The sequence below is a fragment of the Culex pipiens genome, chromosome 1 (assembly GCF_016801865.2).
Source record: "Culex pipiens pallens isolate TS chromosome 1, TS_CPP_V2, whole genome shotgun sequence".
NCBI lineage: Eukaryota > Metazoa > Arthropoda > Insecta > Diptera > Culicidae > Culex > Culex pipiens.
The window spans coordinates 113,101,496-113,126,793 of record NC_068937.1 but is presented as its reverse complement, the minus strand read 5'-3'; the positions used below and the strand labels follow the sequence as shown (position 1 = coordinate 113,126,793).

General features: G+C 38.2%; 1 protein-coding gene across 1 annotated transcript in view; it reads left to right on the top strand.

Annotated features, from left to right (window-relative positions):
• LOC120432499 (uncharacterized) overlaps nucleotides 1–25,298 on the top strand; it is a 343,681-nt gene that overhangs the window by 245,083 nt on the left and 73,300 nt on the right. The window contains exons 6-7 of the mRNA XM_039597712.2: nucleotides 5,612–5,686; nucleotides 7,325–7,451. Coding sequence (XP_039453646.1) covers nucleotides 5,612–5,686; nucleotides 7,325–7,451 — 202 coding nt within the window. The remainder of the gene's footprint in view (nucleotides 1–5,611; nucleotides 5,687–7,324; nucleotides 7,452–25,298) is intronic.

Sequence of the window (25,298 nt, the reverse complement as noted above, 5' to 3'; positions counted from 1 at the left end):
AACGGCAGTAGCGGCTTTATAAGTGAATGTTGGCGCGCAGTTCATGTCGGGGTATTTCTATTCATACAGTTTTGCGCTTTATTTGAGTAAAAAAAAGGTTTCGTATGCGGTACCTCAGCATCCGGCAAATCTACCTCACAGAGTTTTATTTTAATTTGAAAGGTCAATATTAATCAAACAATAAAAGTAGGGTGGTCCCAATTCGAGGTTCCTCGGGCTACCCACTGAATCAAAAATTGTCTCATAACTCATTCTGACCACGGGAAACCCTTCACTAAGAACACTTCTTATGGGGGTCTAGCTCATTTCCCCGAATGACATTTCCCCGAAAATCATTTCCCCTAAATGGCCACATCCCCGAATACCACTTCCCCTAATCAGCTACATCCCCGAATGCCATTTCCCCGAATATCATTTCCCCTAATCGGTTATTTCCCCGAATATCATTTCCCCTAATCGGCCATTTTCCCGAATGCCATTTCCCCGAAGTGACACTTACGCCAATTGTCGTTTATTTAAATTTAAATTTTCATATCCCCTAATCATCATTTTCGCTAAAGCCTTTTCCATGACTAACAGTTATTTTCTTTCTCAATTTTACCGAACAAACAGCTTTTTGGGTATGCTGTTGATTAAATGTTGTAAATTGGGTAGTAAAGCTCTTTGTCAATTTTTATGAACAACGGTAAAAAACAAAATTAAAAACCATTTCTGATAACTTTTTTTTTCATTTTTATGCAAATAAAAAGTTATTGACAAGACAACATTTTTTCGATGGATCAACTTTGGTCCCCTTGGAACGAGCTGTCAAGTAGAAGCTTTTATCCCAAGAAGGGCCGTGAAGTGATTTTTAAAAAATTGAATTAAAAATCCATTTTAAATCCTTTGCGGTCGTTCAAAGGGTCATTGTACTTAGAAATATAAGCCTTATCGTTGTGAACAATAATATCACAAATTATAGCGGAATTAAAAGGAACAACTCGTCTCTTTGTATTCATAGTAATGCATTCTGCTAAAACGCTCAACCAAACCACAACAAATTTAAGCTTAATTTTAGGACCCAATTACAGTCCAGACTCGATTATCCGAAGTTTCGATTCTCCGAAGTTCGATTATCCGAAGGTTTGTATGGGACTTCGAATAATCGAATCAAAAACAAACTTTTGTTTTCGTTTTTTTTCTTCTTTTTCTTGTTTTAAACATCAAATTTGAGTTCTGCAACCCCATTTTAGTCAAATTTGAATAGTTGATTGCCTATTAAATAATAAAATGCTTTTTTTTTCTATATTTCAACACCGCCATATTGGCCTTGGATTTAAAAGTTCTAAATCACTTTAACGTAGTTTAGGGGACATACGCTCGACAATAAAAAATAGGCATAACAATTTATTTTTTTTTCGTGATTCGATTATCCGAAGTTTCGATTATCTGAAGTGAAATTTTTTCCGAAGCCTTCGGATAATCAAGTCTGGACTGTACCAGATTTTTTTTTTTGTTCAATTAACATTTGTATTCAACCGCATGATTAGTTGTTGTTTTTGAGAAATTTGCAAGGAAATTTGTCTTTTTTCGATTTTGGTCAAAGAACCCAAAAATCGGACAAATAGGTACAAAAGGCTGGTTCAAATTTTATTTAAAGTTTTTGTTGATTATACTTTTCGCCAAATCCCAAACCAGCAATGTGGATAAAATGATCAGTGTGTACGGGGTTCTGTACTAGGAAAATCGCAGGGTATGTTTTTTGAATCATAAAAAATAACAAAACTTCTATTGCATTATTATTATCATGTCTATAACAAAAAAGTATTTGTTTTGAGAATATATGTAAAAAAAAAGGTCTGTAACAATATTCATTGTATTTGAATTTGTATTGAATCCCCCCTAAAATGCTACTTCTGTTTTGAATGAAGCCAAAAAGAAAGTTGATCATTCAAGGCCAATACGAACCTTTAAATATGTTGTTTGATGTGATAAAAATTGTCATCATTTTTTTTTCTTTTAAAATGCCATTTCCCCGAACGCGGTCAAGCGGAAATGCCGCGCGCTCCGGGGCACCGGGCATTTCCGCTTGACCGCGTTCGGGGAAATGGCATTCAGGGAAATGGCATTCAGGGAAAAGACTATTCAGGGATATGACTAATCGGGTAAGTGGCATTCGGGATTGTGGCCCATTCGGGAAAATGGCATTCGGGGATGTGGACGATTAGGGGAAATGGGAAATTCGGGTAAATGGAATTCGGGGAAATGACTATTAGGGGAAGTGTCTTTTCGGGGAAGTGACATTCGGAGAAATGTCCCTTCGGTAATATGGGTTTCGGGGAAATGTCATAGATTCGTTTATCATAGTCTAATACCTCCTTAAGTCTAATAGACTAAAACAACGTGATCTCAAGTTTAGCCCGCCTCTCAGAAACTTTGGGCACTCCTGTGTTACACGATTTGCTACTTGCATTACTGTTTTCGAGATTGGCGCATTGATTTTGTGCTACTCAATTTACTTTAAAAAAAAACATAAAACAATATTTATTCAAGTTTTATTAGTATAGTGTTTCCTGGAAAATGCAACAAATATCTCACACTTGCTTTTTTCTAATTGTGGCTACAACGTATGTGTGTTCTAGTGGTGGCCATTAACGGCAAGGACTGCAGTTTAGAAGACGTGAAAACGTTGATATACCTCTGTTACCACCCTACTGACAGCGATTGTTCTGACATTCTCTACTTTTCCTTGGTAACAAAACCACTGCACTGGTCCACCTTGGTAACAAAACCACTACAGACTCTGGACTGGAAAAAGTTGCCAACCAAAAACAAATTCCACCACTCGATTCCTAGCTGGTCGACCTAGGGGAACCAACATATGTCAGGTTCGGTGCCAGACAACTCGTAACGAATCGCTTCCAGATGTACTAAGTGTGTGTGTGTGTTGGAAATAGAAATGATGCTATAGCCAACGCGCGTCGATGAAGATGAAGAACCCCAATGCCCCCCCCCCAGGATCGGACTTTGTTTTTTTTCTTCAAAGTTTTCAACTTAAAATTCAACCTGGTTGAACTGTTCATACATAACTTTGAACAACTCCAATTGACTGCAAGTACTATGGCTAGCGTGCAAGCAAACCCGTTGGCAAGTGAGGTTCGTTACGCCCATTTTTCATGGATCTGCACAGTTCTAGAATCTTGCCAGTGGCGTACCAATGTTGTTCCACTAAAAGTTGAAAAAAAAAAACTGTAAAATTCATATAAAAAAAATGATGGATTTGAACCCGCTTCACCTGTATCGCCAAACCCGGAACAAGCTGCAAATGCCCCCTGTTGCGGACGGCACTGCTCGACCCTCCAAAAAACCACAACTTCAGCGAGTGTAATATTCAACCTCAAATTAACTAGAAAACCGCACATTTTCACTACATATCTGGAGTTCCGGCGGAAAACGAGTTCGACCAGTGTGCACAGTTTTGGGATTGATGTAGCCTGGGCTTCTGAACTGGTCGGTCCGGCTGGCCGATGCACGGAAAAGTTGTATCAGATTGGGGAAAAACTTTTTTGCCGGCAGCTGGGTTGGTTGGTCGGAGGGCGTGGGAAGGTTTTGAAAACCACGAATTTAGCAGCTAGTTTCATGGGTTGTAGCTGAGGGGAAGGAGGGGCTGAAGAGCGAAAAGTCGTGGTCGTCGAGGTGAGAACTGGTGGGAAGCCTGAAAAATGAGTGGTTTTAGCCAGGCGAGCTTATTCGATGGGGATTTCAACCGGATTTTGGATGAGCGAGGATTCAAAAAAGCGTTCAATCCGTTCCGAATGAATGCGGCTCTCGGGAGGGACGGATTATGATTCCGGGTCGGTGAAGAATATTGTTTTGTAGTATTTAATCACTAGTGGAAGAGCATTGATTTAAGGCTGAGTAGGTGGAACTAGTAAAACAAATGTTTGGATGGGTTGGATGAGCTTCAAGCTCAGGGTGAAAAAAGCAGCTGCAATTATTAATTCCAATTTAAATTATTTTTTTTTAGTCTAACAGAGCTCATTTCAACCAGAGTCTACTAATTGATTCATGTTAATGTAATTGGGCATTCTAATAATGAATTTGGCAAGTGAAGGAAATGAATGCAATTTGTTTTTGAGACCTGAGATGAGGTAAAATAATCTTTTTTGCTTCCAAATTTTGAAATTTGAGCTTGAAACTTGATAACAAGTAACCAGCTTGAACGCCTGCGGCAAACAGCAAATCCATCCCAGGTTCAAATAGCTCAATAATTCCCTCGACGAAAAAAAAATCGTCGCTACGTTAGCCCCATTACCGATATTGAAAACTTCGGATTTTCTTTTTTAAACCTGTAACCACATTTTCCTCACCTGTTTTCTCCTGCTCGGAGTAGCACATGCTTTTAATGTATTTTTTCGGTTTCCAGGACACTCCAGCCACAGCATAAAAAACGCTGCCAAATCATGTATTGAATTCCACTGCGCACCTGCATTTGGTTTTGATGATTTATTAAAATATTTTCCTAGTTGCGGGAAATGGTGTAGAGCAGAGAGGGTGAAAAAAGCGAGGGGAAAACTTTTTCAATTCCACACTTGGATGAAATTTATTTCTTCGGAGTTTTGGAACATGTGAAATCTGTGGAAAAATTACTCACAAAGGTAAGCAAAAGGGTGCAGAATGGGTTCAGAAAGGGGAACTTTTGAAGATGATCGATTGTTCTCTTGACAAAAATTTGAAATTATTTCGAGATTTTTTCACGGTAAATTCAATCAAAACGGAAGCAATTCATAATCATCTCGGCTTTTTATTCGCTTTTAAAGGCAAGCAAAAAAAATAACACCCAAATTATGTTCCCTAACATTATTTGAGCAGTTTTTTGAGGTCAGCAATTTTGTACACTTTTTTGAGCATCATCGTTCCGTACTTTTACGCAAAGCCATTTCCCGACAGTGACACAATTTTCAGCTGCATCCTCTGAAAATTTCCTCCCGAGTGAAGCCGCGACGACTCAGTCTATTTTTTATGAACAATAAACTGTATCATCGATATAAATTTTTACTATATTTCTCCTGCGCCATCTTGTAAATATCCACGGAGGGAAAAAGTGAGCGCAATCCAATTGTTGCACTGTGGAAAATTCTTCGCTAGGTGTCATGAAGGTTCTTTTTATTTTAAAATCTAACAAATTTTTCATATTTTTAATTATTTCCCTCCGTGCTACCGGGAAGAAACGACAAATCGGGCACCACTTTACGACCTTGTTGGTGTTGCTCTGCACCGTTGAACAGATCATCATGTACTTCCGAGTTGGCACTACTATATCCGAATGCCGAGTGCCTCTACTGCTCAGCACTTTTTGTGTTTTGCTGTCAAATTGATTAATTTTTTACTACCCTCGCAAACGATCTCGTTGAGCTGTCATCATGGGAAGGGGTCGTAACTTGCAGCGCACAAAAACAACCACCGAAAAGTTACAGTTGTTGAAAGTTATTTATTTGAACTTCAGGTATCAGCAACTTTTTTTTTTGTGATTTTGTTTGAATTTGTTCAACCGGTTTTGTGATCATCGGTGTGGTTCACTGACCTTTGTTGTCATAATAATAAGAATCGTATATTTTCTGTGTTATTGCAGGTTGGAACTGAACCGACTGTGTTACATCCAACGCACGACAATCTGCATTGGGCGTCTCGAGACCTGAACATTCAGGTTAGTTGAACATGTTAAACATTAAACATTAAACATTAAACATTAAACATTAAACATTAAACATTAAACATTAAACATTAAACATTAAACATTAAACATTAAACATTAAACATTAAACATTAAACATTAAACATTAAACATTAAACATTAAACATTAAACATTAAACATTAAACATTAAACATTAAACATTAAACATTAAACATTAAACATTAAACATTAAACATTAAACATTAAACATTAAACATTAAACATTAAACATTAAACATTAAACATTAAACATTAAACATTAAACATTAAACATTAAACATTAAACATTAAACATTAAACATTAAACATTAAACATTAAACATTAAACATTAAACATTAAACATTAAACATTAAACATTAAACATTAAACATTAAACATTAAACATTAAACATTAAACATTAAACATTAAACATTAAACATTAAACATTAAACATTAAACATTAAACATTAAACATTAAACATTAAACATTAAACATTAAACATTAAACATTAAACATTAAACATTAAACATTAAACATTAAACATTAAACATTAAACATTAAACATTAAACATTAAACATTAAACATTAAACATTAAACATTAAACATTAAACATTAAACATTAAACATTAAACATTAAACATTAAACATTAAACATTAAACATTAAACATTAAACATTAAACATTAAACATTAAACATTAAACATTAAACATTAAACATTAAACATTAAACATTAAACATTAAACATTAAACATTAAACATTAAACATTAAACATTAAACATTAAACATTAAACATTAAACATTAAACATTAAACATTAAACATTAAACATTAAACATTAAACATTAAACATTAAACATTAAACATTAAACATTAAACATTAAACATTAAACATTAAACATTAAACATTAAACATTAAACATTAGACATTAAACATTAAACATTAAACATTAAACATTAAACATTAAACATTAAACATTAAACATTAAACATTAAACATTAAACATTAAACATTAAACATTAAACATTAAACATTAAACATTAAACATTAAACATTAAACATTAAACATTAAACATTAAACATTAAACATTAAACATTAAACATTAAACATTAAACATTAAACATTAAACATTAAACATTAAACATTAAACATTAAACATTAAACATTAAACATTAAACATTAAACATTAAACATTAAACATTAAACATTAAACATTAAACATTAAACATTAAACATTAAACATTAAACATTAAACATTAAACATTAAACATTAAACATTAAACATTAAACATTAAACATTAAACATTAAACATTAAACATTAAACATTAAACATTAAACATTAAACATTAAACATTAAACATTAAACATTAAACATTAAACATTAAACATTAAACATTAAACATTAAACATTAAACATTGAACATTAAACATTAAACATAATATTCAACATTAAACATTAAACATACCTTAAAAATCTAAAATGTCATTTTGCCACCTCGTCAAAACAGTTACAAAAGTAATCAAGCAAATTTAAATGGAAAACTAAATACGTTCTGTGTTCATCCACAATCCATTTTAAATTCCAATCTACCTAAAACAAATAAGGTCACTTCTTCCTCTCTGCAGCTCCTGCCGTCCCATTACTCCACCGGCCAGCTAATCCTGCGATGTTTGGCCGAGGTGGGCAACATCTACTCGGAGGTGTCCCAGGCGCCGCTGGAGAGTAGCCGGAAGGAGCCCATTCCCGAGCGAGGTAGGTAGGCCGTTGCCTGCGTCAAAGGACACACCCACATATATGCATACATACATACATACACATACGCACACAGAAATCTAATTAACTTGCTAATCGGTGTGTTTATTGGAAATTTACCCAGCCGCTATCCCACTGCTCTCTGTTGACAAGGTCGGGTACTGGCCTTTTTGGGCTTACAATGTTTCCGTTCGATTGATGGGACTGACCAAAAACAATTCTGCCGTTGATTAAGGGGTTACTTGGTTGTATCAGGGCAAACGTTGGCATTTTTTCGATTTTGTTTTTTAAGTTTGAAATGACATTAAATATTTATTCATATTTATATTAATAATAGTATTTTTTTTGCAACAGGTTAAAAAAAAGAAGATTTTTTTAGCACGAGTCGTATCCAACGGGGTTTACCGAGTTGGATAAATACGATGAGTGCTGAAAAAATCAAGTTTTGCAACAAGTACCATTTTAATACAATTGTCTATGTGATAAGTTGATTAACCGATAAAATCCCGTTCTAGTTCAGTGCTGAAAAATAGAACTTTTCAGCACTTGTATTGAAAAATAATACTTTTTGATTCTTTTATTTTTAGTAGAGAAAGATGGCGACGTCATGCGAGAATGACAGCAAAAGTAATTAGTTATACAACGGAATTGCAAAAAAACATGTTTCAATCATTTGTTTAGTAAAAAACTAACTTAATCCACCTATGTGGTTGGTGCCTTCCTCACTCTTTTCCAACAATGGGTGATATGTGATATGATGGGTTTGGACACAAATTTCGTCTAATTTCGTTAAGTTCCGGAATACAAAAAAAAAACAAACATATCACTCAAGGGCTCATAAGTTGCATCATAAGTGGTCAGAACTCGAGATAGGGTTGCCAGATCTTCAATGTTTTAGACTCGGCCTTTCAATTACCTTACCAACGATGGGTCGGATGATGGTCCACATACATTTAAGTGAGATCCGGCTACAAAAAAAGTGCATAAATATCACTTAAGTGGTCAGAACTCGAGACAGGGTTGCCAGATTATCAATGTTTTAAGCTCGTTGGAAAGGTCTTTTGACTACCTAACCAACGATGGGTCGGATGATGGATCCGGACATTGTTTACATACATTTAAGTGAGATCCGGCTACGAAAAAGTGCATAAATCTCACTTAAGTGGTCAGAACTCGAGACAAAGTTGCCAGATCTTCAATATTTTAGACTCTTTGAAAAAGTCTTTCAATTACCCAACCAACGATGGGTCGGATGATGGATCCGGACATTGTTTACATACATTTAAGTGAGATCCGGCTACAAAAAAGTGCATAAATATCACTTAAGTGGTCAGAACTCGAGACAGGGTTGCCAGATTATCAATGTTGTAGACTCGTTAGAAAGGTCTTTTGATTTCCTTACCAACGATGGGTTGGATGATGGATCCGGACATTGTTTACATACATTTAAGTGAGATCCGGCTACAAAAAATTACATAAATATCACTTAAGTGGTTATAACTCGAGACAGGGTTGCCAGATTATCAATGTTTTGGACTCGTTGAAAAGGTCTTTCAATTACCTAACTAACGATGTATAGCATGATGATGTTTGGTTCAGTTTACTGCCATTTATTCAACTTCTGAAAATATGCGAAAACACATTTTTATACATAACTTTTGAACTACTTATCGAAACTTCAAACAATTCAATAGCACCGTATGGGACCCTAAACCAAGTCGAATGCGACTGGTTTGGTCAAAATCGGTTCAGCCAGTGCTGAGAAAACTGCGTGACATTATTGGTCACATACACACACACATACACACACACATTTTTTTATTTATTTGTCACCGTCTTCGGCATTATGCCGCACAAACTGTATATACTTATAAACTAAACGTATAAACAGATATAAAACATTAAAAATATAAAGGTACTTCACAACACGTTTCTAATTTTAGTTTTAAATAGTTCTTTTGTCATGTCGAAATTAAAAAAGCACCAAACTGGGTTGAAATAACGGCAGCAGCGATCGATCGGGTGGTTTTGTCCGTAAACGGTAGTGTGCCTAGCGATCCTAAACGGCAGGTAGGTTCTCAGCGCACGTTGGGGCTCGTGAAGGCTCATTTTCTGACGGATCTCCGGGCAGTCTACTCGGTTTGTAAGAACGTCAAACACAAACAGACGTTGCAGGAAAATCCGGCGATGTTCTAGAGATTCTAATTGTAGTAATCTTCGGCGGTCATCGTAACTTGTTAGGTACGCAGGGTTCCTCCAGGGCAGGCGACGTAGAGCGTATAGTGTAAAGCTTTTCTGCACTTTCTCCAAGCGGTCACACAGAACTGCGTAATGCGGTGCCCAGACTTGCACAGCATACTCGAGAATACTTCGTACCAGAGAGATGTACAGCGTTTTAAGTGCCCGAATGTTCTCGAAGTCCACCGTGTTACATCGAAGGAATCCCAGCGTTGCAAAGGCCTTAGCGGAAGTGACAGCGACATGCTTGTCGAAGGTGAGCTTGTGGTCCATCATTACGCCGAGGTCTTTGATGCAGTCGACACGAGTTAACAAGTGTGAATTCATCTCATATCGGTAGTGAATCGTGTCCTGTTTCTTAGAGAAGCTGATGACGTTGCATTTCTCTTCATTCACCTTCATCCCGTTCCTAACACACCATTCGTTAATAGTGCAGATATCCTGCTGCAGGGCGACGCAATCGATGGCAGAGGAAACAACACGAAACACTTTGAGGTCATCTGCATACAGCAACTTTTGGGATTTGAGGTGAGTGCAAATGTCGTTGACGAACAGTAAAAAGATCAATGGGCCGAGGTGGCTTCCCTGCGGCACTCCGGAGGTCACGGCAAACTGGAGCGATCGTGAGCTTCCTATGCGAACAAACCCTGTTCTGCCGGTCAGATAGGAAGAGAGCCATACCGTGAGCCAGCGAGGGAATCCTATACGTCTCAGCTTTTCAATTGCCAAGTTATGAGGCACCTTATCAAAGGCTTTGGCAAAGTCCACGTACACGGAATCAACCTGGCACCGTTTCTCAAGGCTGGAATTTATCGAGCTAACGTACAGCATCAAGTTCGAGACTGTGGATCGTTTCTTCACGAACCCATGCTGAAACTCCGATATGATGGGGACTGCGGCAGCGTACATTCTTTTGTGAATCAGTTGTTCTAGAACTTTTGGCAGGCAGGATAGTATTGAGATCGGTCTGTAGTTTTGAACATCTTTCCTTCGTCCAGATTTATGAATTGGCGTAATGGCAGCAACTTTCCACACATCTGGGAACTGACCATTTGTAAGCGATCGGTTGAAGACTAAGCTTACAGGGTGTGCCAACGATCCAGCGCACATTTTAATGAAAGAAGGTGGCAGCTTATCAGGACCAGGGCCTTTTGAAGAGTCAACTGCAGCCAAAGCTTCTAGAACTTCTGCTTCAGAAAGAACCGGAAATGGCATGTCAATGTTGTGGGAGGGAATTTCGTCGAGATAATCTGCTGGAGCGGTGTGCAAGCCATGGTTGAACACGCCTTTGAAAAAGTCGACAAATAAATTAGCTGCTTCTTCAGGACTGTTTGAGCTACGATCACCCGAATCGACCACGGAAGGAATGCCATCAGTTCGCTTCCTGCTCTTAACGTAACTCCAAAACGACGAAGGGTCATCCGTTAAGCGGGTTTGAATGTTGTCGAGGTACTCACGGTACAGTGTTTCGTTCAGCAGCTCGTACTCCGTTTCCAGTCGCTCGACACAAACGTTATCCTCCGGTGATTTCGACCGAAACAGTCGTTTCCTTGCTTTGCGCAGAATGTTCCGCTTATGCCGTAACTCAGCATTCCACCATGGTTGTTTGATTGATCGATCTCTAGCTATCCGTTTCCTCGGCACGAGCTGTTGAATCACGTCAAATACTACGCTGTAGAACTGTGATGCTTGAGTGTTGGCGTCTTCCGAGTTCAGCACGTTGTCCCAGTCGATTTGATTCAATGCATCCGTAACAGCAACATGGTCACATCGGTTGAAGTCAAAATCAGCAACGTCAGCAGAGTGTTGGCTAACTTGGTCGGGATTGTGGTGGAGGTCAACCTTCAGTACAAACTGTTTGTGATGTCGGTCGGGTTTGAGAATAGCCGACGGAGGTTCGATCAGGTCAACTCTATCTGCGTCGTTCACGAAAGCTAGGTCAAGTATGTTGCCTCTAGCATTGGAGAGATTACAAACCTGCTGCATTCCGGACGTCAGTAAGGATTCCATAAGGTCAAGTTCAATTTCGGTCGAGGCATTGTTGGGAATGAATGCGTTCACGTCGTCGTCAAACGTCCAGCGCAGACCAGGCAAGTTGTAGTCTCCAACTACAGTCACTAAGTCGTTTACGCCAGCTTTCGATAACACTTCACGGACAGCTGCGTAGTGCGAAAGGTAGATATCGTTCGGGCTGTTCGGTCTTATGTAGATTCAGCACAAAAATACATTTTGCCGCCGAACTTTGACACGAATTATGGTCTGCTCCAGATGATCATAGCCGGCGAGTTTCACAAGAGTTGCGTCGAGTCCATTCTTCACGGCAACAAGGCAACCACCTCCTCGCCTCAGTTCACTCGTAGCAGGACTACGATCTTTTCGAAAAAATTGATAGTTGGATGAGAGCTCTGAATCCAGAATACCATCACGAAGCCACGTTTCAGACACCGCTATCACATGGTAATCGCTGCTGGCTAGGGCCGAGTTAAACTGGTTAGTTTTGGTTCGAATACCACCTGCGTTCTGGTAATAAACGAGGAGACTGGAAGGGACAAGCTTTCGATTCGGTCGGCGTTGGCGTCGAGGTAATAACACTGAATGAGTTGGTTGAGTTGAAGCAGCAATTTGTGGAGAGTTGGATGTGGCAGCAGTTTCTACTCGGTAGTCTCCATTGCGACATCGGCCGGAGTTGGTTGGTTGGCAGGTGAAACGGTCTGTTGTACAGGCACCGTCAGCGTCTGGGTCTGCACGGGATCCAACGGCTGCTGCTCTTCGATCATCTGGGACTGCTCTGTAGCTGGCGCCTGAGGTCTGTCCGGATCGAACCCCGACTGCGAGTTATAGTCCTCGAACTCACGGCACAAAATCAGCGAAGGCCAAGTGTCTTTGCAGAGGGCTACGTCCTTCAGGTCAACCGGCAAACCCACTTTGAAAGACACAAACGAGAGTTCGCTCACGTCTCTGCCTTTGGGTACCAGTTTTCGAACTTTGATGTCGCTGGTTCCGAGCTTTGACTGAACCCATTCAGATACCCTCTCAGGGGTGATGTTCGGACGGAAACCTCTCATGTACAACCAAAAAACGGGAGAACCGCTGGCTGCGAACGTAGAGTCTGTCGGGAACAAATCTGCCTCATTTTCTGCTTGCTGTGCTGTGCCACGCACGTTGATGGCAGCTTTCTTCAGGGCGCTCGCATAGCTTGAGTCGTTACTCTCATCTTCACGCGCACGTTTGGATGAGCTGACTTGCGAGGATGCTGCCTTGCACGTTTTGAACCCTTCCCGGATTTCCTTCCGTATTTCTGTTCTTATTTCCGCCAGAATACTGTCTTTGATCTCCGTTTTGAGGGAATCCGTGACAGTCATGTTGGCGGTGTCGACAGAAACCAACGAATTCGAGAATCGAGCCTTGTTGACGAGGCCTTTGCACGCGGTGCAGATCCATATGCAGTGGGCACTTCCAGGGTTGTTACGGGAAAGTCGAAAAAAAATCCGCGCCAAATCCGCGCCGACCGAAACCCCAATCCACGCCATATAAAAAATCGCGACCAACATTCAAGAAATGTTATTTTCAAAGATAAAAACTAATACAGAAAGTATTTGATAAAAAAAATTAAACTTGTTTTATGTTTGAAGGAATGAAAGCAAAAAAGTCCATTTAAAAAATACCTCAAGAGACATCAACAAAAGTGTAAGTGTTTTTTAATTTTGATTTATTTTAATTTTGTTTTTTTTTTTAATTTTGAATTTTTCTTTAAATTTTAATTTTTTTTATTTGGATTTTTTTCGGAGTTTTGAATTTCAGATCTTTAAAATTCTGAACTTAGAAATTCTGGATTTTTTAAATTACGATTTCAAAAATTCGAAATTTTTTTAATCTGAATTTTAAAAATTTTGATTAAAAAAAATTAAAATATTAAAAAGGTTCGAGTTTTGAAAACATGAATTTTGAATAATGGAGCATTAATTTTTTGATGTTCTGATCTTTTTATTTTTCGCCAAGAATGTTTAAATTAAGAAAAATATATCTTCGGGTAGATCCTATCTAAAATTCAAAGGCAAATGGAATATATCCACAATAAAATTAAAAATAAATAAGCCGGATATATTAAGAAATGAGTTAAGTGTAATAATAATTTTATTAAAGAAACTCTCAACCATACATTTAAAAGATAATCATAATGTTTCGACGGTTCGTATTAAGAAAATACAAACAAACCATTTCAGAAAAAATCTATCAATTGCACTCAATGAAAAAAAACAAATTCTCGTAGTTCTTAATAATATTTTTCTCAATAACTTGAAAGTAATTCTATCTATTTATCTATTTATTTATCAAAATTGTAAACCGCGCGAAATCCGCGCCTAAGCAAAACTAGTCAGCAAATCCGCGCCAAATCCGCGCTATCCGCGCGAAACGCGCCATCCGCGCGAACCGCGCCGTCCGTAACAACCCTGCACTTCCCCGTATTGCGGACAGCATTGCAGCGGACATACCCGAGCATCTCAGGCAAACTTCCGCCGAGCAGAACGCGCCACAGCGGATTACTTCGCTCTTGACCTCGTTTGCACATTTCACACAAATGCCTTGAACCATTTTGGACAACTCAGCAGTGGTCACGCGAGGGCTCAAAATTAGGCTTCTGGTGTGAGAATGGAGATGGCGCTGTACGAAACGAAGTTGATGTGGGGTGCTGTGTCAGTTTCCAACAACTGTTCCACACTGTTATCGAATCGTACTTACACAAAGCGCAATCGCAACTGTCTCTGTTCTTCTAACACGTAGGCGTAGACTGGACCACGAAGATGATGATTGGTGGAAAGAGACAGATGTTGTCGAACGGGGCAGTACTGGATTCGGATGATGCGCAGCGGCAAATAAAAACAACAGCAGGCGACGTTTCGTTTATTGGGTCCTTCAGCGAGTTTACAATGATTGTACAGGTGTTATCAAGTAAACTAGGCTGTTGATTTTGTGTGGCGGGTTGAATTATGATGACGTGGCGGTTTGGGAGGTTGTCTTGGTTGCAGCAAGGACACGAACCATGGAAGGAGGAGGGAATTGGCGAGGTGGGTAGCGCAGGTGGGCAGCCTGCGACCTTCCACAATCGGGCCGGATAAATTTTCAACGGCGATTTTCCTGTCCTACCTTTAGATGGTTGCTGGATAACAGGTGTCGATGATGCAGGTGGCGATTATGGCCGGATTGGTGCGAAATTTGGGCGGGTTTTGTGGTTTTTGCAGCGGTAATTAGCTAAAAGTATTGGCTTAGAAGTGGACACAATGTAAACAATCACAAAGGTACACATACACACAGACATTTGTTCAGTTTTCAATTCTGAGTCGATATGTATACATCAAGGTGGGTTTTTGAGCTTAAAATAAAAAGTTCAATTTTGGAGCAGGATTATAGCCTTACCTAAGTGAGGAAGGCAAAAAGGGTGTACAAATAGCAAAATTCCTCAAATTGACGTAACCTCTCCATGTTAATTTGTACCAAACATGTAATCATCCATGTTAATGTATGCAAAATAGGCATAAATTGAAACTTTGAACAAGGACCTCCCGCTAACGTTGAGTGGTGGTGAGGGGAGGGGAGGGGGAGAATTGTTGTTGTACCGGAACGGAACGCCCTCCGCTTTCCGTGACCCGCCCCTTCCCAATAGGGATCAAACGCAAACAGTTTGACTATTTTGGCGGCCCCGATGAGAGGTTGTGTAATCGACGCGCACACGATTGCCACGAAAGTGTGCCAATTAAAGTGCTTTTGTGAATGCACGTGCCCATTAGCTGGATTGTCAACTTGGGCGGGACGAAGTGATGTGAGTGAACGGAAATTACCATCATTGTGGCAATAAATTGTGCGATGAATGAGTTTTGATGACATGAAATAACCGTTTTTAAAGAGAACTGCTGCTTACGAGTTGTAGTTTTTACTTTAAAACAGTGGATAAATTTACGTTTAACTTTCGTGTCTGTTTTTTTAACCATACCTTAAGATTGTTAATAGTAGTTTATGCTAAAAGTTGCAAAAAGAGGATTTTTTCAGCACGAGTCGTACAAATACAAAGAGTGCTGAAAAAATCAAGTTTTGCAACGAGTTCTATACAACATTTTTTGCAATTCCAAAAAGCACACACTGAGTGAAATTTTATGTCAAATTTTCATGTATTTTGTCAATAAACCGTTTAAATCAAAAAAATATTGAAAAGTGTTACTTTTCGAAACAAGTGCTGAAAAGTTCAACTTTTCAGCACCCATTTGAGTGCTGAAAAGTATAACTTTTCAGCATTTATTTTGAAAAGTGTTTCTATTCGATTCTGTTATTTTTGGTACAGAAAAGTAGGCTATTTCGTCGTTCAAGAATGACAGGAAAAGTAAATAGTTTCACGACGGAATTGCAAAAATAGTAGTTTATGCAACAAGTTGCAAAAAGAGGATTTTTTCAGCACGAGTCGTACATTTATCTAACGAGGTTTACCGAGTTAGATAAATACGACGAGTATGTATGTATGTATGTATGATCCCCATACCCGCAGGCAACTTGGTCCTGAAACACATGTGAGCGCTAGGTGAACAATTCGATCATCTTTTACTCCGTAATCTGTACACCCACGTGCATAAGTTTTTTTGCACGAATTTTAATGCTACAAATACCGGCGCATAGAACAAAATGGTTTCCCTCATCCCTCCCCAAGCACCGGAAATTTGTAGCGGGTGTAGGGACACTTTGCATAGACGCCCTTGTCCCCATCACGTCACTGAGGGTATGGAGCGACGAGAAATTAATAAGCATGCCCCCCCAGTCGAACCTTCATTAGAGAAGCAGGCAATCCACAACTCACAGCGAACGACCGAGGGAACACCCTACCGCGTATATAATAAGGTTGGCGTAGGTTGACTTTAGTGAAATGTATGAATGTTAGAGTAGATGAAAGAATATGTTGTTATTCAAATAGGAAAGGTCTCACCAAATTAGTAATCCGTGGTTTAGGGCATTTTGCGTTCGTCTCAAACTTGATGGAACTTGCGATCAGATAGCTGAATTCTTGCACCACACGAACGACAGCAACCAGCTTGACCTTGGAAGTTTGCAGACGATGACCATCACTCAGCACACTCAATCAGGAAGACATCCAGCAGTACTTGAATGACGTTGGTTCAGTAAGGACATTTCTGGTACACGGGGCTGGAACAACAGGAACGTTTCCTCGATGGCCACTTCGTAATTGCCACTGCTCCCACAGTTAACACTTCACCGAAAAGGACAGCAAAGTCTCCAAATGATACAAATTTGTCTTTTTTTAAACGAAATCTAGGGACCAAAAAGTGACAGAGGAAAAAAACGCGTCCGGTTGCGCGCGCAGTTTACTTCGATCGGTCCGAGTTAGATAAATACGACGAGTGATGAAAAATCAAGTTTTGCAACGAGTTCCATACAACGTTTTTTGCAATGCCGAAAAACACCCTTTGGACAGAATTATAGGACAAATGTCCATGCATTGAGTCAATGAATCGTTCTAATCAAAAAATGTTGAAAAGTATAACTTTTCCTAACAAGTGCTGAAAAGTTCAACTTTTCAGCATCCATTTCAGTGCTGAAAAGTAGAACTTTTCAGCATTTGTTTTGAAAAGGGTTACTATTCGATTCTGTTATTTTTGGTACAGAAAAGTAGGCTGTTTCGTCGTTCAAGAATGACAGGAAAAGAAAGTAGTTTCACGACGGAATTGCAAAAAGTATTATTTAAGGTCACCCATTTTATGGGCATGATAAGCTTTGAAAAAAAAATAAGTTCAAAAAAATATAAGTTCATTTTTAGAGCAGGATTATAGCCTTAACTCAGTGAGGAAGGCAAAAATATGTAAATGTACCGCTATTCAAGAGTCACTTTTTCAGTCTAAATTATGGTTATATTACCTTCAAAAATTATAATCATTTTTTTTTAATTTGTAGAACGTTTCCTCTTAAACGATATTCAATCCATCTATTTGAAGAACAATGTTTGGAGAACACAATAGTTTAATTTGTTACAGTATAGCCCAGATCTTAAAGGAAATTATATATTCCAAACAATCGTTCATTTTTGGAGCCTTTTTGTCTTAGAACAAAATTATCCACCCAGGAATGGTGACAGATTTTGTGTCTGATGAATTTTAATGAAGGAAAATCAAAAAGAGGTAATGTTCAACCAACCAAATTTTCAGCCTTCCAAATTCATTTTTTTTTTTCACTTTGTGGTCTCATGGTAATGCTTCCACCTCGTAAGCTGTAGATCGGGAATTCAGTACCTGGCTCGTACGAACACAAACGATGTTCGTTTCCCTTCTAAATTGAGCTTCAGTAAATAGATGGTAGTGTACCACCCTAAACTGGACCTTATCTGAACACTTTACACCAAAAAAGAAATCATGGCAATTTCTTATCTGTGATTGGGATCATCAACATTTATATCAAACACTTTTACATTATCTGAGCAATAAACTGTCTCTGGATCCGCTTTGTAAATGCTGGCCCCAATAGTCTTCAACGGTGTTCCCCACAGCAACAGGCAAAGATTGATCCCAAGCAACACACTTTGTCAGATAAACGTATTTCCTAACTGGTTGTATAACCCATTGGCCTCGTTACCACAACTTGTTCTACAACTCCTGTGCATTGGAAAAAGCGCACTTTTTTCTGTTGTATAACTTGCCAGAATAAGATGCAAGTTATCAGAGTAAGTTGTACAAATGTATTTGACAACACTGTGCTAGCTAACAAGAGATTCAACGAAAAAAAGGGGGCGTGGTTAACGGCTGTGCTGTCAAATCAAAGCGCACACTGAAAAGGAAAGATAGATTGAAAACAGTTGTCTAACCGTTACCCAACTTACATGTAAACAAACAGTTCTTATTAGAATTTCAATCAACGACGAAGCCAATAAGAATAGTATCTCTGACTATTTTGGTACGCTTGTTTCTGCCCGATTTATTTAGAAAAAAAAATAGAAATTGCATTTAAAAAAACAATCCTTTCGCGCTTTTTAACTGTGATTCTTTTTTTTTTTTTTTTTTAATTTATATTTATTCAAATTTCTTTTCCATGTACATTAATTCAGTTAAAATATTATTGAGTGTCCAATCACAAACGATGACTTTTCACCTCAATTTTAAATACTAGCAACTTTCATTTATTCATGAAATATTGTAGCTTTCGCTATTCAGTGATTTCAAATGTAGGAGGTCCTACATGTACAAAAGGGAAAAGGGATACCTTAAAACTAACTTATAAACTATATAATGAGCGGATCAATGCAGCTGAAGACTGCAATGATTTTTGTCGAAATGCATCAATTATCTTATTGGACATAACATCCAAAGTGTCAACTTCGGCTAATTGATGAAGTTCACTAGTGCTGAACCAGGGAGGAAGTTTCAGAATCATTTTCAGAATTTTGTTCTGAATCCTCTGAAGTTTTTTCTTCCTGGTTAAGCAACAGCTTGTCCAGATCGGCACAGCATAAAGCATGGCAGGTCTGAAAATTTGTTTATAAATTAACAGTTTATTCTTGAGACAAAGTCTAGAATTCCTGTTTATAAGGGGATACAAACATTTAATATATTTGTTACATTTAACCTGGATACTTTCAATGTGATCCTTGTAAGTAAGGTTTTTGTCAAAAGCAAGTCCAAGATATTTCACTTGATCCTCCCACTTTAAATTTACCTCATTCATCTTTATAATGTGATGACTTTTTGGTTTAAGAAAATCAGCCCTTGGTTTGTGAGGGAAAATAATATGTTGAGTTTTTGCAGCATTTGGAGTAATTTTCCATTCTTTCAAATAAGAATTGAAAATATCCAAGCTTTTTTGTAATCTTCTTGTGATGACACGAAGGCCTTTGGCGGAGATGCTTGTGTCATCAGCAAAAAGTGATTTCTGACATCCTGGGGGCAAATCAGGCAAGTCAGAAGTAAAAATATTGTATAAAATTGGACCCAAAATGCTTCCTTGAGGGACGCCAGCACGTACAGGTAGTTGATCAGATTTGCCATTCTGATAACATACCTGCAGAGTACGATCCGTCAAATAATTTTGAATAATTTTCACGATATAAATCGGAAAATTAAACCTTTTCAATTTCGCAATCAATCCTTTATGCCAAACACTGTCAAATGCTTTTTCTATATCAAGAAGAGCAGCGCCAGTAGAATAGCCCTCAGATTTGTTGCTTCGAATTAAATTCGAAACTCTCAACAACTGATGAGTAGTTGAATGCCCAAGGCGAAATCCAAACTGCTCATCAGCGAAAATTGAATTTTCATTAATGTGCGTCATCATTCTATTACGAATTATCCTTTCGAATAATTTACTAATAGATGAAAGCAAACTAATGGGCCGATAGCTTGAAGCTTCGGCAGGATTTTTGTCCGGTTTCAAAATCGGAATTACTTTGGCATTTTTCCAACTACTGGGAAAATATGCCAAATCAAAACATTTGTTGAAAATTTTGACCAAGCAACTTAAAATTGCTTCTGGTAATTTTTTAATTAAAATGTAAAAAAATGTCATCCTCACCAGGGGCTTTCATATTTTTAAATTTTTTGATAATAGTTTAACTGTGATTCTTGTGAAACCCTCTTCACGGCGAACTTTTAGATTTTCCTTTTTTGATGAACTTCGTGTTTCCCAAGATTCGATCCGATGACTTCGACGATTTGTTGTTATCTCCACGGCAGGTCTAGGCGCGCTTCCACATCTCTCCACGAGGCTTCATAGTAAACAAGCTGGCCTAAACGTCAATAAGAAGGCTGCTGTCAGCTTTGTTATACAGCAGTGAGCTATAGAACTTAACTCCAGAAAAGGCTGTTATAGAGTAATCTACGTGCGCATGTATTGCGTGTACGTACACGAAAAGAAAGTGAGGTTAAATTTTGTCCGGCCAGCAAAATCAAATGGTGCGCTAGTGTGCGTACGCGAAACGTCATAAAGCTCTATATACAACATAGTTATAACAAACCGTTTCAACTGTCATTTCTATTACCGTACCACGAAGCAACATTGAAATCGGTGTGATTTAAATTTGTTATTTTCGCTATCATGAACTCCATAAGCTGACATTTTTGTAGCTTTTACCGGCAATAAGGTTTCAAACTAATCGGTCAACATTCAAAACTATTGCAATCTTCGATAAATAAACAACTCTAAATACCTCACGTACAAATTTACACCACCTAACAACACGCAATGCCAAGTTGAATATGTTTGTTGATTATCAGTTATATAACCTATTCTCCAATAACAGTTGTGTAACAAAGCGAGAAAATCTAAGGTTATTTATAGAATGGTTGGCCACGCCCATTTTTCAGAAGATGCCGTAACATGGCAATGTTAGATAAGCAGTGAAACAAACAGTGCAATATTATTCTTATTCAACAAACTGTTTTCGAGGAAAACATTGCAGATGACGGAACAGCATCTTGGCATATCAGCATTTTGACGTTTAATTACAGCTCATAAAAAGCGTATTTGACTGAAATCAAGTGATAAATACTTCAAACGGAAGTGAGCAAGCAAGTTTCTATCGAAGGTGTTCCAAAATAAGTTGTTTAAACAGTGTATATCAGCAAATTGGATGGAGTTAGGAGCGAGTTCTAAACCTCCCAAATAGGTGAGAATTTTCTCCATGTTGTGTATTAAGGTTGGAAAAGAGTGAAGTTGACTGTGTTTTAACACTTTTGTGGCCCAAAATACGACAGTTACATAAGTCAGTTATACAAGCTTTGAAACAAACTGTTATTTAAGTTATGTTCAGATGTTGTCTAACTATTATTCAACAGTCGACAAGTTATGAGTGCTACTTGGGGACTTACCTTGTGATTTTTTTTTCATTTTAGGTGCACTTTTATCTTTAAAAAAAATCTCTAGGCTTGTATCGAACTGCTATTTTTGAACATGTTGTACGACAATTTCCAAGTAATCCAAACAACATGGTCTTACAAAAATATTAGGCTATATTTTTCTAACTCCATTTAACGTTTCCTTTAACGAAATTCTGATCATCTAACGTCGCTTTTGAAAGTTTTCCGTGATTAAATTGTTTAAAATAACAAAACGAGAGTGCCACCCTAACACGGCGATTTTTCTCAAGTTCATCTGCATTCTAATGGAGAACCTACCATCCCTCTTATACAGCAACCACTTTTGATTCAGTTCAGTACATCCAGCAGATCGCAGAAAAAAACTTTCGACTGCATAAAAACATAACTTGCGGTTGGCATTCCGCGAAAAACCTAGTTAAAAACTCACGCACCAGCCAACATCCGCAGCAGCAGCGATATCCGAAAGCTCCAACTTGCAAAAGCATCTGTTGCACGACGTGGAGGATATTTCACCGCGGTGAAAAGTTAAAGATGAACGGACGCGAGCCAAGTTCTGTGTTCGGGCTGTAGCTTTTTGCGACGCATCGCGCACGGAAAGCTCAGCGTTTCGTTAACAATTTCCCCCCGCTGCGTCTGCGTTTTCCGCCAAGCGAGCAGAATTTTCCGCCTGACGTCACCCGCTTCTTCTATAGCGGCTCAAGTGCACTCTGGGTTTGGTTGAGGGAAGAGGGAAGAAGGAACGTTTGAAACAAATGTGGCTTTTTATTCTTGAAATATCATGTACTGGAGTAATTCACAATTCGGAAAATTTCACGTAAGTTAGAAGTATTGGAGTTGTAATTTTGATTTAAAAAATAATTTAATAAAACATTTTTGAAAAACGATACTTAATCCACCTTTAGGTGGTTGGTGCCTTCCTCACATTCATAAAGTCAATACACTCAGTAAAAATAGCAACATTCCCTTAACATGTTTAACAAATCAATTTTATTACTGATTTCTTTTGATAGGGTTCGCAGACCTTCAATTTTTCTGGCTCATCGGCAAGGTCTGATAAAAAAAACCTATCCTACGAAAGTTCACGTGGAAGATTCAGACAATATTTGTATCACAATATCTCAGATCCGGCCTCCAAAAAGTGTATAAATAACACTTAAGTGCCAATAACTTTTGATAGGGTTGTCAGATCCTTGATGTTTTAGGCTCATTTGAAAGGTCTTTCAATTATCTAACTTACGATGGGTCGCATGATGGACCTGGACATATTTTTTACTGAAATATCTGAGATCCGGCCTCCAAAAAGTTTATAAATAACACTTAAGTGCTAATAACTTTTTATAGGGTTGTCAGTTCTTCAATGTTTTAGGCTCATTTTAAAGGTCTTTCAATTATCTAACTAACGATGGGTCGCATGATGGACCCGGACATAATTTTTACTGAAATATCTGAGATCCGGCCTCCAAAAAGTGTACAAATAACACTTAAGTGCTAATAACTTTTGATAGGGTTGTCAGATCTTCAATGTTTTGGGCTCATTGGAAAGGTCTTTTTAATACCTTTCTGAAAATGTATAACATGATAAGGTTTCTTGCAAAAACCACCCTTTTTACAATCTTCCGGACATACGCCAAAATCGTTTTTTTAGCATAATTTTTGAAGTACTTAACTAAACATGCTGATTTTGAATAGAGACCTATGGGACCCCAAGACGGATCGAATGAGACTAATACGGTCAAAATCCGTTTATCCAGTCCGGAGATAATCGAGTGACAATTTTTGTGTCCACCCACCTACACACATCCACACAGACATTTGCTCAGAACATGATTCTGAGTCGATAGGAGCGGCCGTGGCTGACTGGTCACGGTGTTCGCTTTGTAAGCGAATGGTCCTGGGTTCGATTCCCATCTGCTCCCAACGAGAAAGTATAGGAAATAATAATCTTGAAACTCTGAACATGAACGAAAAAACCAAAGTCGCTCGAGTCGGGGTTCGATCCCCCGTCCTTTGGATTGGTAAGCAAAAATGCTAACCACTGTGCCTTCTCGTCTTGGTGAGCTATGACTGGAATTAGGAATACTGTTACTATCAACTATATACGCGCTGGGTCCTTGTCCATTTGACAAGGGTTCGGAAGTTCTAAATAACGTTTGAATCCGATTGGTCCAAACGTTCTTCAGGGCGGGGCTTGTCGATAAAGCTGAAGTACCTCGCGCTCGGCTAGCCAGCGTAGAAATGGGTCACCGAAGCTCGGCAGAGCTAACACCTTCCAAATGCCTATGCGAGTTATTTGCATGTATAGAATGTAGATCTAAAAATACATGGAAACAACTCAATTTGTAAGAAGCGACCGCGTGGTCCCGTTTGGTTGGTTGCACACACACACACACACAACATGATTCTGAGTCGATAGGTATACGTGAAGGTGGGTTTACGAGGTCAAATTAAGAAGTTTCCTCAGTAAAGTGAGGGATGCAAAAAGAAATAGATTTCATTTACCCTATGATTAATACGTCACATGCTGTATCAAGTAGGCGAAAACCTGTTTTACTCCTAATCCAACAAATTGTTAAAAAATATTTCAATTCATTCTAAATGGCAATTTTTCCAATCAAATTCACAACTCCAATTCTTCTAACTTACGTGAAATTTTCCGAGGATTCCGAATATGACAAAATTGAGACCAAAAAGTGCCGCTATGGCAGCCTACAGGACAAAAACTATTGTTGTAAAATGTTTGTTATAGAAAAATAAAAAAACTATGAGAAAAACTGCGATTGGTCAAAAAGATAATACCGTAGGCTTATAGTGCATGAAATTACCTATCTTTTGACCTATGGGAGTATGGGTGTTGGAGGCTGTTGGAAAAAGATATTAAGGTTTTTAAAAAAATCAATTTTTAACAGTTATTTGCAAAATCTATCAGAAAAAGTTAAACCAATCCTGGATGTCTATGGCACATTATGAAGTGCTTCAAAAGACCATTCGAATGCATCTAAGAGAGTTGGAATTGATGAAGTTTTACGGAAATGCGAGCAATTTAACGATTTTTTAAAATGTTTTTTCGACCTTAAACTTCTAAGCCCGTTTTACCCCACTTCCCTTTGTCGTAGAGGGCTCATACTTGGCATGAGTTCATCTCATGTTTAGACAAACAAACGCTGAAAATTTCATCCAAATCGGAGCACCTCGATACGACCTGTTACACATTGGTGAAAAACTCTTAATCAGTATATTTTCAATAACAAAAGATTGCATTGCCTATCTAACTATCTATTAACAAAAATTTGTGAAAAACAAGAAAAAAATCAACATTTTCCAACAAATTGTATGACGTATCACAAGATAGCACGACGATTTTGTTGAGAAATTGGTCTATATTACTCGGAAAAAGCGACAATATTCAATCAACCAAATTTTCAACATTCCAAAATTCAACTTTTTTTCTGTGTATAGCAATGTCCGGGAAATGGAAGTGAATTTCCAATATCGGAAGGGTTTGCCAAGTATAACAAAACGTCATCACTAACTTCAACAAAATGGTGTATGACACAAGATAGAATACAACCAACGAAATACTCAGTCAAGAAATTCTAGTACCAAGATTTCGGTATTTAAACACATTTTCAACTAGAAAGAAGAACCTCCAAACTCCCCATCCTCTGATGTGTCAGCGATAGAGTCACTTCTGGTGAGAACAAGAGCCACCTGTCGCTCTCGGAATGTGGTGTGCTACGAGCAAAACTTTCCC